Below are 12770 nucleotides of genomic sequence, written 5' to 3'. Positions count from 1 at the left end.
AATTAAGGTATAAATACTCCATCTGAGTGCCATAGAATCATTAACGGTTTTGAAATCGGTCCATTTAGACATAATCAGCATGAAATACTTTGTCATCTGTGCGCTCGCAGCTTTCGTCCTTCTTCAGGCTGCATCGGGTTTCAAGCGAGTTGTCTACGTGGTGCCGGCATCAACTACCAATACGACTGAGCCAGCTACTTCAACAAATTCCACAGCCTCAGCCTCTACAAACTCGACGGCCTCAGCGAACACTACGACTGTCGTGGTTCACAAGATAGTCTACTGCTCCTGGAAGAACAACTGGTGCCGTCCCACTTCGAATACCGTGAAGATCTGCAAGTGGGGAGCCTGCCAGCTCTACGGCTAGAAGTCAATAAATAAACGTTGATCATGTTTTAGCACAAATCTCTTGGGTTTTATTTGAAAGTCTCGCTTGGTCAAAAAAGAGACTTGCTGGAACGGTTTCATTCTTAACTTGATACTGGGAAAACCACACGTTATAAGGCTCATATGAAAGCGTTAGCAAAAATAATAATCCATTCTAGTCTTAGTGGCTAACTAAATTCGATTCATGCAAATCATCGCCTAATCGGGTTAAAGCTTAACAGGTTAGCGCTAGGATACAAAGTAGAGGCTTGGTTGGGGTTAGTTTGTGAATATTAGTCAGTTGATGAGGGTGAAACAATACTTGACCCTGCAAAAGGGCCTTTACAGATTAAACTAATTCTACTCTAGGGTTAAACAATGCCGACTAAACTTAACTTAGGATATGCATACGTGATGGACAAAAGCTTCTTTAGATTGAAGATTTTTAGGATTATACTTTTCGCACAATGCGGCATAGTTTTATTAAGAAAATGTTCGTTGGTAACTAACAAAAAATTAGTTTCACTTTTCAATTTGGCAACATAAAAATGAAAAAAAATGTATGTCTTCCGATGGTTTACAAAACTGTATATATTATGTTCATATATAGCACATAAGTAGAGCCGAAATTTTGACGTTTCTTTAGGATACAATGGAAATAGTAATATACTCTGCACCTCAAGAAATTACGAGTATGATAATTTTCGATTTGGAGCTAGTATTAGCAAAATATAAACAGGTCATAAACCTTCTGGTCTAAGTATCTGATGAGACAATGAATATTGCTATCGTTTATTTTTTTTTTGTATTTGTATGTATATGCGATAATATTATATAATATTGTAAGTTCGATTTTTAACACGTTTCTCAATACTCTTATCAGTTACTATCAATTTTAGTTTGGTTTCTTTCGTTCTTTTTTGTGGTTTCGTGGCCACTGAGCAGATCTTATTGTATATTTTTTTAATCAGTATTATGTATTCGATTTGCTTGCTTGATTTTCCGCATCACTCGGTGCGTCCACAAATATAACGTTCGTAGAATTTTTGCATAGCTTTTACAAAAATATACAGTTATTATCATTTCTCGCTTAAGTCTCCTCTTCCTTTTTCCCTCAATCATTTGTATTATTATGATTCGTAAGGCAAAGTTCGTGTTTATGTATTTGTTCTATATATAAATGTATGGGGTTCTTAGGAGTGCCTAATTGTTTTACAAGTCGCCAAGTTCTCTGTTTTCGTTTCTGTATCGTTCAACTAAATGCATAATTTGTCGTAATATTAATTCATAAACATAGTCGCTAGTGCCTCGAAATCACTAGGCAAGTGAAGCTTGAAGGCAGGCATGATAAACACATAAAGAGAGCTAAACACAAAGTACAAAAATGATAGACTATTTTACGGATAACATGGAAATTCGGTTCAGGCGGGGGATGTGACATAGGCGTACAATCGGCGACGGGAAAAGTGATCCGCCCTCAGCGCCTCACAATGCTAGATGGTCTTGGCAGACCGCTGCGCTTCATTTGCGAGGGTGGCCGCAAACCCGACGGCTTCGGTATGCCAGTGGCTCCCGTGGTCACCTGGGTAAGCTTGGAGGAGAGCGCCTGTATGTCGAAAGTGTTCTGGTGATTCTGCTGAGGAACATTTCCGCCGTTTAACGGTCTGCTAGAGTCCTTGTGGCCATAGAGACTGCCACGCGAAGATGCCGAGGAGAGGCTCTGTAATATTTAGCAAAGAAATTAGCACGATTTTAAAATGAGTCAGGTATTTAATGATGGACCAACCTCAGGAGTTTCCGCCTCTGGAGCTGTTTTAACACTCAGACTGTAATATCCAGACGATGGGCGTGCCAGTCCATTTGCGCCTGCCCGTTTCGCACCAGCAAGACCAGGAGCTCGCAGTCCGCTTACTAATTTGGGCACTTTAAACACAGCAGAGTCATCCTAGAAAGTTAAAGAGTAATTATTATATTATATTATTATAATCATTTGTAAATAATTTCCTACTCACCTCTTGGTTCTGCGTTGTCCCGCGCATTCCGCCCATCAGCTTGCTGGGCTGCGCACCCGGTCGACGTAGTCCGCCTCCCAAACTGGGTCTTGGCAGGGCTCCAGCACCAATGCCGCTCATCGTGGAGGACAAATTGTGGAACGACTTGGACTTAATGCCCATGGGACTCTTCAACTCACCGCTACCAGTGGCCGGCACTGTGACAGTGGTTGGCATGGTAGCGGCGGGCGTGGAGTTTAATCCCGCTCCTGCGGATGTGGCCTTGCTCACCGTGGTAAACTTCTGCAGACCACTGATGTAACGCGGCCGGGAGAGGGAGCGCGGCTGGGGAAGAGTCGACGCAGGCGCTGGTTCTGCCGGTGGTGGGGCTTCCTGCTGCAGCGGTCGTCGTTGGAGCAGGCTCTTTTCCTTGGGCTTCTTGTAGGTCAAATAGTTACTTGCACTACCCTCTGCTTGGTTCAATACGCTGTTCTGATCTCGACGGGAAAGACGACCTGGTGGAGATCCCTGCCGCCGCTGCTCCTCCTCGGGCTGCACCTCTTCCACGAACTCCTGTTCCTGCTCCTCGAGCTGCTGCTGTGGTTCATCGTCTATACAAGGCACAATAATCTCTTGCTGCAGTCGCATCTCCTTTGAAATCTTAATTGTCTTGAAGCGATCGCGATCCCGCTCCCTTCGCTCCGGCAGCTTGTAGCTGGACGGGTCAGTCTCTGCAGCCGCCTGGCTCTTCGGAGGCTCCTCCGCCGGCTCGGGATCGGGTTCGGGTACTGGCTGCTCCATGTGTGGCATATCCCTCCGCTGGACGATGAATGAGGCAGAGCTGCCGCTGGCCGAGCTGGCATTGCTGCCGTGCATGGCACTCAGGTTGACATCGTCGTAGAGGCGACTTCGTCGACTGAGCAGCCGTTCGCCACCACTACCGCCACCGCTGCTGTTGCTGCTGGAGTGGCTCTGATTTAGAACCGGGTTATCCACCTTCGGGGCCGCCGACTGTGGCTGCTCCTCTTCCCGTTCCTCTGACTCCGGCTCATCCCTGTGGAAGCGCCGCTTGATGGTGTCCAACGACTTTTGCATCTTCAATTGCTCCTCGTTCAGCGTGTTGACCTTGCCCAACTCGGAGAGCATATGCTCGAATTGCTCCTCGTCGCCCTGCTGGGCCAACATCTCAACCTCCGCCTCGGCCAGGTCCATGACGCACTGCATCTGCTTGTGCTGCTCGGACATTTGCAGGCTGTAGGTGCCATCCAGCGGCTGTTCGATCTGCTCCAAGAGCTCCATGGTGTCCAGCACGAACTTCTCGCCATTGAATGGAGCTGTCTTGGCCGCGGGCTCGAAGGTGTTGTTGAGTCGTCCTGGAGCTGCACCCATTGGCTTTTGCGGCGTAGCGCCAACAATCGGGGACAGGTTCATGTCTCCACGGCCTTTCAGGGTAGGCGTATATCCCGTCTTGTTATTATTATTATTGTTGTTGTTGTGGTAGCAGTGGGAGCGTATGTTCGTGGTCAGCGGAGTGGAGGATTCCATGGTGAGCAGGGCCAGCTTTCGGTCGATATTCTCGGGCGTTTCGCAGCGGCCCTCGGGAGTATTGCAACCTTCGGTAAATGTGGCATTCATCTGCCGTCCTGTCAGCACCTGCGTCTCGTCAGCCTGAGCAGCACCCGCATTGGGCCTTTTGAAGGTCGCATTTCCATCCACTGGCAGGGACTCAGACTCGGACTGCAGGACGGAAGTGGTAAGGCTATCCACCAGGTTAAAGGTGGTATCGCCAATCATCTCCTCTCCCAGGATCATGGTACGCTGCAGGGCAGGACAAAGTGCGGGCATCGCAGCGGGCATTGTTCGATCCGCGGCCAACGGAATGGACATGCTGTCTGTGCTGTTGTCCATGGTGCTGCAGCCGGAGGCGGTTTTGCTCAGCGTCAAGGATATTTCGTCGATCTGACCGATGTGCGAGTCCTTAATTAGGGTGCCATCTTCCTCGCACAAGGTCAACGACTCCAGCGCCTTGCGATCCCGGATCATGTCACTAAGCGTGTAGCCGCCCATTCCCATGTTGTCTGTCGTCTGGTCGGTAAGTGTGGTGGTCAGGCTAGGCTCCTGCTCCAGGCCGATTGTGGATTGCAGGAAGTTTAGGTTTGTAAAGTCTGCCGACGTGATCAATGAGTTGTTCATCCGTTCCGTGTTCATGGAGGAGCATATGGAAGACGGTGGCGATGTGTCTTGCAGGAAGGATTTGTGCATATTCGTGGTGACCAGGCCGCCGATTTCCAGCTGAAGCATTCCCGGGGTACCCGAAACCGATCCGGTTCCAACTCCGCTATCATTTCCTGCTCCATTTTGGCTCTGCAAAATTTGGGGTCATCATTATTATAAAAAAATACTTTCAGTTTTCGACTTTTACTTACGAAATCCAGATTCCGACGCTTGGGGCGGGTAAACGTTTTCGAGTTGTGTTTAAAGGCTTTTGTTAAAAAATAAAAGTTGAAAATAAATTAGATTCTTGAGTTTCGCACTCGGTGAACTATCGACTTATGAAAATATGGTGTCTTAAACCTATGAGTATTTAGCTTTCTTATTGCTATTTTTTTTTGTATTGTTTTTGGATGTAAAACCATTAAAAATCATCGCCTCCGATTAGGACATCCTCATCGATGACCAGTTCAAAGGCATCCTCATCAGACATCAAAGTGTCCTCGATCTCCTGTTCCAAAGTATCGGTAGGATTGGTAACTAATGGACCGATGGCAACCAGTGGTGGCATATCATCAAAGTTCTCGCTAGGAAGAACGTCCATCTTGGAACCCTGCAAGGACATACTCTCCACCGCCTGGTACAGGGGATCCATATCTTTATTCAAAGAGGAGACGGGGGATGCTTTCTTCTGAGCCTTTGTTTTTATGGTTATCCCCTTAACGGCAGGACGGTTAACTTTTTTTGGTACCAAGGCAACCTTTTCTATCTTGGTTACTTCTGGTTTAAATTTAACGGGCTCTTTCTGCTCCGACTTCAGCGAAATTATGCAGAGCATGTCGTTAGTTATTAGCCATCCTGGGCTATTGAGAAGACGCAGTACAAAGGTGCGCTGAAAGTGCCTCGGTTCCCAGCCATCGGAGGTGATCTCCTTAAAGTATCCGGTCAGAGTAAAGATGCGCAAGCTCGCGGTGAACACGTGGATGTCAAGCCCAGCGTTCTGGTGGTCCGTCAGCATTGAAGGCAAGCGGCTCAAGGCGAGAAGCAGTGCAGCGTTGTCCACCTGCAGCTTGGCATTGTGAGCAAAGGATGAGTAGTGGCGCTTCTGGTTTCTATTGTACATTTTGTAGGCGGACACCTTGTCCAGTTGACCGGGCACGCTTAGCGAGAACATAGCGTGGTCGTCGTAGTACTCCTTAAGTTGGGAGCGCTGTTCGGGATCATCAAAGAAATTGTAATACGAACTGATAAAGCCGTTGCAGAACTGAAGGCCCTTGGTTCCTTCACCCTGATGGCGTTGATACTTGGGAAGATTTTCAGCGACCTTTATATTTTCCTCCGGGTGCACGCAACCATGAACGTTTTGCACCTGGGGCAGCGCCTCTCGAATCTCCTCCGCCTTGAGCTTGGCCACACCGTTTCCGGCCAGGAACAGGGTCTTGAAACGCAGATTTTTCAGGTAGACCAGCTCGCCCAAATCATTGATTCTATTTGCGCTTATGTCCAAGCGCTCCAGGCGCGCAAAATTATGGGAAATACCGGCGAAGGCTTTTAGAGAGCACAAATAGTTGTTGCTCAGCACAATGCCGGCCACGTCGGGAAATACGAGTCCCGTGAGGACGAGTGCGCTCTCCAGGAGCTTGACCACATGCAGCGGACAGAAATGCAGGGCCAGCTCTGGGCTGGCGTGGAATCGGGAGAGATCTAGGGTGCGTGTGGCCAGTTCATAGCGCGATTCTATGGCCGCCTGCATGGCAGTAGTGAATCCCTCAGTTATCTTGGCGTTCATCACGGATTTGGGCAGACCTGGAGTGACCTGCATCTCGATCTTCTGGCATGTGTAGAGTACGGCCACCTCCCCTTGCAGGCGCTTCAGGCGATTGGCGCTAAGCTGGCTGTCCACCAGGAACTGGCCACGTGCCATCTGGTCCTCCGTTCCGCTGCGCTTGAAGTCGAATATCTCCACCTTGACGGGCATCAGCACCCATTTGAGGGCCAGAAAGATGGACGCATTGGAAACGCCGGCGCAGTTGGCGATGCTCACCGTGGACCAGCCGGTCACGGTGGCCAGGCGGTGCTTCTCCTCCTCGGTGGACGAGATCGTGTCCAGCACGGAGCCCATGTGCTTCTCGTCGCCGAGCAGCTTTTCTACATACTCGCGAATTCGGCCCTTGTCGTTCAGATTCTTCCGCAGATCGGTCAGCTGCGATTGCGAATTCGCGTGCGTCTTGATGGTCACGCTCAGTCGGTTGACCGCAGCACAGGATTTCTGAGTCCTTGGCATAGCGGCAGTTTCTTTTAATTATCAGAAAATAATTAAACTTCGCAGTAAGTTTCCACGAAACTCCGTCCAGAAAAAAGTGCCGTTTTATCAGTGTTGGCAAAGCAGGACGCTTTGGCAGGTGGAGTTTTGCAACACTGCACGAGTTTCGTTTTGGGAATGTGACTTTACCGTTGTGATCACAATATTATTGTGAGCCGATATCTTATTCATAAAACTAATTCTTAACTTTGATAGGATCTTGATTAATAAACCAATAATTGTTTCTTGCTCGCCAACGTAAATTTTTAAGCAAAGGAGTACTTATTTACTTACTTAGTAGTACTTAGTACTTATTTAAATTTAAAGTAGGTTTTGAACTCTGAATTCCTATGCATTTGTAAGGTTTAAACTTTAAACTGACGACAAATGCATTGAAGTGGTAAGTAGTGGAAATAGATATGACCTTCCTAATTAAATATTTTTATCGCGTTCGATGTGGTTTATAAATTGATGGCTTTAAAACTATTATTCTAAACAGAGACATTTACAAATCTATCAGGGTATTCCCTAAACTGTTAAATTTGAAAATTCAACAAAAACTTTCAGCAATTAAGGGAACGACCCAAAATGGGTCGTTTAGGGAATACCCTGCCTGTATATTTGAAGCGGTATTATTATTTTAGCGTGAACTTTGCTCTTGTGATATTTATTTGTTTTTTGTTATTTTAATTTTATTTTGTTGACAGGCTTGACCGTAGATTCTTGATGAATGTGCCAAAATGCGCTCATTCCTGTTCGAAAAATCATTATATAGAGCTCGGCATGACAGCATTTGGCACGCATTAAATCACGCAATCGATTTTTGATCCTCGTCTCCAGTTCGGTAATTGTTATATTTAAAGTGATTTGCGTATCGCTTGATTGACTTTCGCTGGCTGGGCAGGAAGTAAATTGGATTTATATAATGCTTGGATATTATGCGAGATTCTTGCCATATTAGCATAGCCAGTTTTTCCTTTTTTTTTGCCGTACCACGCACAGCTGTTGGAAACGAGAGCGTGTGTGTGTGTGCCTTTGAGACTTGATTAATTACCGTAACAATAACATTGGCGCTGCTGCCAATTATGGCCAACGGCCACTTGGAAGACAACGGTAAGTGCCTGGCCAAGTAATATACTGCCCACATGCGACCCGAACTTTGTCAACGTAGCCGCCAGTTTAACCCAAATTTGTTTTTTTAGAAAGCGCAACTGCATAAAGTGCTGCACATGTGTGTGATTTGATTGGGACTGTGTTCGTGAGTGAGTGTGGGTGCATCGGTATGCGTGGAAAGGCTTACCCTCGTTGTTGTACTGCAAGTGCAACTGCAACGGCGGCTGATTGTTCGTCTTCCACTGCTGCAATATGTTGGAGACATCGTCGTGGGTCTTATCCGCCAGAAATCTGCCAAAGGAGTACCAGGCATATGAGTATTTATAGCATCGCTGCCTCCGCCTGTGCTGTGCCAGAGTACCAGTCCCAGCAACAACAACACCAGCGACACAGAAACAACAGGAGTGCATCACTCACATATATGAATCATCCTTTAGTGCCTCATCGATGTCCAGGATATCCATGTCCAGCGATCGGATGAGTGAAACTCTACGCTTAGCTTAAAACACTTGGGTGAAGACCTAAATCATTGCGAGAATCGACAACAAAAAGGCCTTCGTTCGCTCGTCTGTTTGACCAATACAAGATAATTTTGCTCAAAGCTGATAGAGATGAGCGATATCCGCGAGTCCGTGACGAGTCACGGGTATTTTTAACCCATGAGTCACTGCCGTGACGGTGAAAGCGAAAGGGAAATGCGTAAGCAATGGCAAAAGTGGCTGAATAGAAAAATAAACTTAAACTAAAATTTATTAAAATTTTACAAATTATCAATGACTTTAGTTGAGTGTACAATATTTATTTATAGATTTGAATTTAGTTGACGTAGTGCCAAGACTCGTTGATTGCATTTATGTTTCTATAATGAACTCTTGTATTTATATTTAAATGCCTGAAACTATTTTTGAACTTTTAAATCTGATCAGTGATCACTGATCACTCTTTTGAACAGCGCAGATCTGTTCGCAGTCACACTTTCCCTCACGACGTTATTAGGGATGCGACATGCAGCGACTGAAACTATCGCCAATCATCGCAATTGGCTGACAACCCTGCTCAAATACGTTCACATTGACTATTTGGCATAAAAGTGCCCAACATTTCTTGAAATTTTTGAAATTCCGGCCTTTTGCGGTTGGAAAATCATCATAAAAAATGGAAAAATCGTCGGACGCCATCGCGGGAAAGAACTGCCGAGCGTGCGCCGAACACTCGGCAATTCTGGTGGACCTCTTCTCAACGGACATTTCCGATCCGCCTATTTGGGAAATGCTGAACTCCTTTCTCCCCGAGAACTGCCGCGTCAACCGGGATGCAATGCCGCAGAAGATCTGTCCAACCTGCCTGGTGGCCGCCCAAAATGCCTTTTACTTCAAGAACAAGTGCGAGCAGAGTTTCCAGTACTTTACGCACCTCCTCTCGCTGGACAAATCCGCCACAAATCATGGTAAAACTCGGGGCAGAAGAGGTGACAAGAATCCACTGAAAACTTTCGAAATGGTCGGCTGCGAGGATCCGCTGGACACTAATGTTTCTGGAAAGGAGGTGGATCGGCTTGATCTGAAAACGGGTAATGATTCCGAGCTGGCAGATGGATTGCTAACTACAGAACAGGAAACCCAACCGTTGCATGAAGTATTTGAAAGTAGGTCCACCGGAACTGAGCACTGAAAACCAGCTAAAATATTATTATTAATATTTCAGTAACTTTGGGAGATATAAAAACAGAAGAAGAAATTTCCAACGATGAGACATTCGAAGATGCTTTCGCAGAGGACTATAATAATGATGATGAATCTGAGAGTGAGTCTGATGAATGGTCAGAGGACGAAGACGAGCCCTGGATGACAGGCAAAGGAGAGCCAAAAACGGATGGCGACGAGAATCAATCGCTGCTGTGCACCGAGTGTGGGGTGACCTATCCGACAGAGAAGTCGTTGGCGAAGCACATTGCCAGGCACCGGGCGCAGGATGATCCACAAAAGCCGCACCTGTGCGACTTCTGTGGCAGAGGATTCCGGACGAACGCCCAGCTGACAACCCACAGGCGCAAGCACACCGGAGAGCGTCCATTTCAATGCCCCCTCTGCCCGAAAGCGTATACGCACGGTCCAACTCTCAAGTCGCACATGCTCACCCACGACGAGCAGAAGGCCCATAAGTGTCCGGAATGCGACAAAACCTTTTACACTAGGGGCAACCTGAGGGCCCACATAAAGCGGCACTCAGGCGAAAGACCATATAAGTGTCCTGATTGTTCACAGACCTTCACGAAGAACTCGGGCCTTAAACTGCACAGTCGGCTGCATAAGGAGGAGCGTCCCTTTAAGTGCGACCTGTGCGGCAAGGGATTTGTCCAGAACCAGCATTTAATCACGCACTTGCGGGTCCACAACGGGGACCGCCAGTTCAAGTGCCCCGACTGCGACAAGCGCTTCTTCGAGAAATCCAACATGATGAAGCATCAGCGCACGCACTCGGGCATAAAGCCATTTAAATGCGCCGAGTGCGGCCAAGCATTCTCGCACAACCATCATCTGAAGAGTCACCTGCGCATCCACACCGGAGAAAAGCCCTACAAATGCGACCAGTGCGGCAAGGGTTTCTGCGCGAATCAGTCTCTTGCCAAACATATCCTCTGGCATGTGGAGAACAACGATCGGCCCTTCAAATGCACCAAATGCCCCAAAGCCTTTGACTCACAGCAGAGTTTACGGGGCCACGACAAGGCGCACAGAAAGCCAGAAGGACCGAAAACACTGCACCAATGCCCACACTGCGACGTCAGCTTTGCCATAAAGAAAACATTGGACAAGCATATTAGTAGTCATAAGATTCGGCCCCACCCTTGCCCGCATTGTAGCGAAGGATTTTTCTCCCTGAAGAGCTTAGACAGACACCTTAAAACGCACAAAACGAAGGAATAAAAGTTATTTTTCCATTTCATGTGCAATTGTATCATACTACCCCTTGTTCAAAGTTTCGAATCTATAAGAAACAAATTGCAATCAAAACATAAGACCATTAGGAAACTTACTATAAATTTTAATAAGTTTTTATTACAAATATACCTAAGAAGTTGTTTAAAGAGAAAATTAATTTTAAAAAATATGATAAACAATAAGGTTGTGGTATATTCGTAAGTTTATTGGTAAGTTATGTTATTTAAACAATCTAAAATTTCATTGTCCGTTCATTAAGGCAAGTTTTGTCTGTCGCACAGTTTCAACATTTCCTGCGCCCTTCCGATTGCCAGCATGATGAATATTTCTATATGCTATAACATAAATGCCTTGCTTACATATTATACTTGCTTACGTACAGATTTTGATTTCAATTTCACTTTGATTTTGATGAATCGCAAGAGTTTCTCCCGAGGAGTGGAGGCTTTTTAAGCCTCCAACATAAAGGCGCGATATGTTTTTTGTTTTTTGATTATCAGTTAACAGTTTAGACCTAAACGGACCCAACAAGTAATGCCAACGGTCCCGATGAAAACGTAAAAATTTCTTCAGCTATTCGGTGTTACTTGTGGGGTCCATAAGAGGGTTTAAGAACAATTCTGGACAAACTAAATAGAGAGAAAGAGGGGCAAAGCGTTTGCTTAGACGATTTGTGTTTAAACATAGGTACGAGTACGGTTACATTACAGTAATTACAATAGGTACAATAATCATATCGAATATGCGGTAAGTGTTTAAAATTAATAAAGCGTAATTAGATAGATTTCACTACGAACAGACGAAGGGCGATGCTGCCAGTATACAAATAACAATAAAGTACAATACCTATAATGCCTAGGCGCTCCGATTTGTGTGTGTTGTTTGTTGTGTACAAATATAAATATTAAAAATATATAGATCCGTCCTACATTAAGAACAGGAGGGTGGCGTAGACCTTCCAGCGGGTAGTGAGGTTCGTCCAATTACCGCTGAAATAAGCTCCAGAGCTTGTAGCTGGTCACCCGCTTGGCCAGATTGGCGGCGGCGCTGCTGGGCGGCGATGGGGCGGATGACTCGGCGGCCATCGCCCGCCGGTTGTTGATCAGCTTGGAGCGCATCTGCTCGTCGATCAGCTCGTGCATGTCCATCTGCCACTGTTCCAGCTGCTGGGACAGCTCCACCTTCTGCTGAATGGACTCCAGGAGCTGGCTATTGGCCTGCATGAGCTCCACCCGCGTCTTGGCCAGCTCCACCTCGGCCTTGGTGCGGCGATCATTCGCCGCATCGCGCTCCGTCTGTGCCTTGGACAACAGCTCATCTCGATCCGTGTTGTCCTCCAGATCACCCCGCGCCTGATCGCGTTCCTCCTTGACATTCTGCAGCTCTACGTCCGTCACCGTGACCTTGGCCTCCAGCTGCTGGATAAGCTGGTGACTGCGCTTGATCTCGTCCTCCTGCTCCAGGACCAGGTTGCGCGTCTGGTCAAGCATCTTTTTGAAGTTGCCGGCGTCCAGGTTGAGCAACAGCCGCGTCAGTTCGTCGGACATGGACGAAAGCATCCCTTGGCGGAACTCAATGGCCAGGTGACCGTCCTCGTGGCGCTCCGAGCTTGAAATGGTGTTGTCCATCGACTCCAGCTCCAGCGAAATGTCCGAGTTGAGACCTGCAAAGAGGATTTCGATTTAAATAATAAGACATCTATTGTATTTTGGTAAAGGATTTTTACTCCGATTTTGTAAGCAAATTGGAAAACTATATTAAAGTGTTTAGCTCAAGAAAAAAACATGTTTTAATACAGAGATAGCCACAAAAATATATATTAAATTTATGATGTTAAAGATACAT

At 46.6% G+C, this 12770-nt stretch overlaps 5 protein-coding genes across 6 annotated transcripts in view; 2 read left to right on the top strand and 3 right to left on the bottom strand.

Moving 5' to 3' along the window:
* Positions 1-27: 27 nt before the first annotated feature.
* LOC108063197 (uncharacterized) lies at positions 28-399 on the top strand. The gene has a single exon (XM_017150210.3). It carries the CDS (start codon positions 80-82, stop codon positions 365-367), a length of 288 nt encoding a protein of 95 aa, XP_017005699.2. The 5' UTR covers positions 28-79; the 3' UTR covers positions 368-399.
* ssp2 (short spindle 2) lies at positions 389-8781 on the bottom strand. The gene is made up of 6 exons (XM_017150208.3): positions 8401-8781; positions 8171-8274; positions 4784-4839; positions 2379-4721; positions 2153-2311; positions 389-2086 (listed from the first exon to the last, which is right to left on the bottom strand). Exons 1-6 carry the CDS (start codon positions 8445-8447, stop codon positions 1844-1846), a joined length of 2952 nt encoding a protein of 983 aa, XP_017005697.2. The 5' UTR covers positions 8448-8781; the 3' UTR covers positions 389-1843.
* Positions 4846-7095, bottom strand: Nxf3 (Nuclear export factor 3). Its single transcript, XM_017150209.3, has one exon. The coding sequence runs from the start codon at positions 6850-6852 to the stop codon at positions 4993-4995; it is 1860 nt and encodes a 619-aa protein (XP_017005698.2). The 5' UTR covers positions 6853-7095; the 3' UTR covers positions 4846-4992.
* Positions 8782-9029: 248 nt separating the features above from the next.
* On the top strand, positions 9030-11078 carry Meics (Meiotic central spindle). The gene is made up of 2 exons (XM_017150125.3): positions 9030-9628; positions 9688-11078. Exons 1-2 carry the CDS (start codon positions 9139-9141, stop codon positions 10908-10910), a joined length of 1713 nt encoding a protein of 570 aa, XP_017005614.2. The 5' UTR covers positions 9030-9138; the 3' UTR covers positions 10911-11078.
* Positions 11079-11109: 31 nt separating this feature from the next.
* Positions 11110-12770, bottom strand: part of LOC108063198 (bicaudal D-related protein homolog) — a 28687-nt gene continuing 27026 nt past the window's right edge. For both annotated transcript variants that reach the window (XM_017150212.3, XM_017150213.3), the window contains exon 7: positions 11110-12588. In XM_017150212.3, coding sequence (XP_017005701.1) covers positions 11909-12588 — 680 coding nt within the window. In that variant the 3' untranslated portion in view covers positions 11110-11908. The remainder of the gene's footprint in view (positions 12589-12770) is intronic.

The sequence above is a fragment of the Drosophila takahashii genome, chromosome 3L (assembly GCF_030179915.1).
Source record: "Drosophila takahashii strain IR98-3 E-12201 chromosome 3L, DtakHiC1v2, whole genome shotgun sequence".
Lineage (NCBI taxonomy): Eukaryota > Metazoa > Arthropoda > Insecta > Diptera > Drosophilidae > Drosophila > Drosophila takahashii.
The sequence above is the reverse complement of the archived record's forward strand: the minus strand, read 5'-3'. Positions and strand labels throughout refer to the sequence as shown.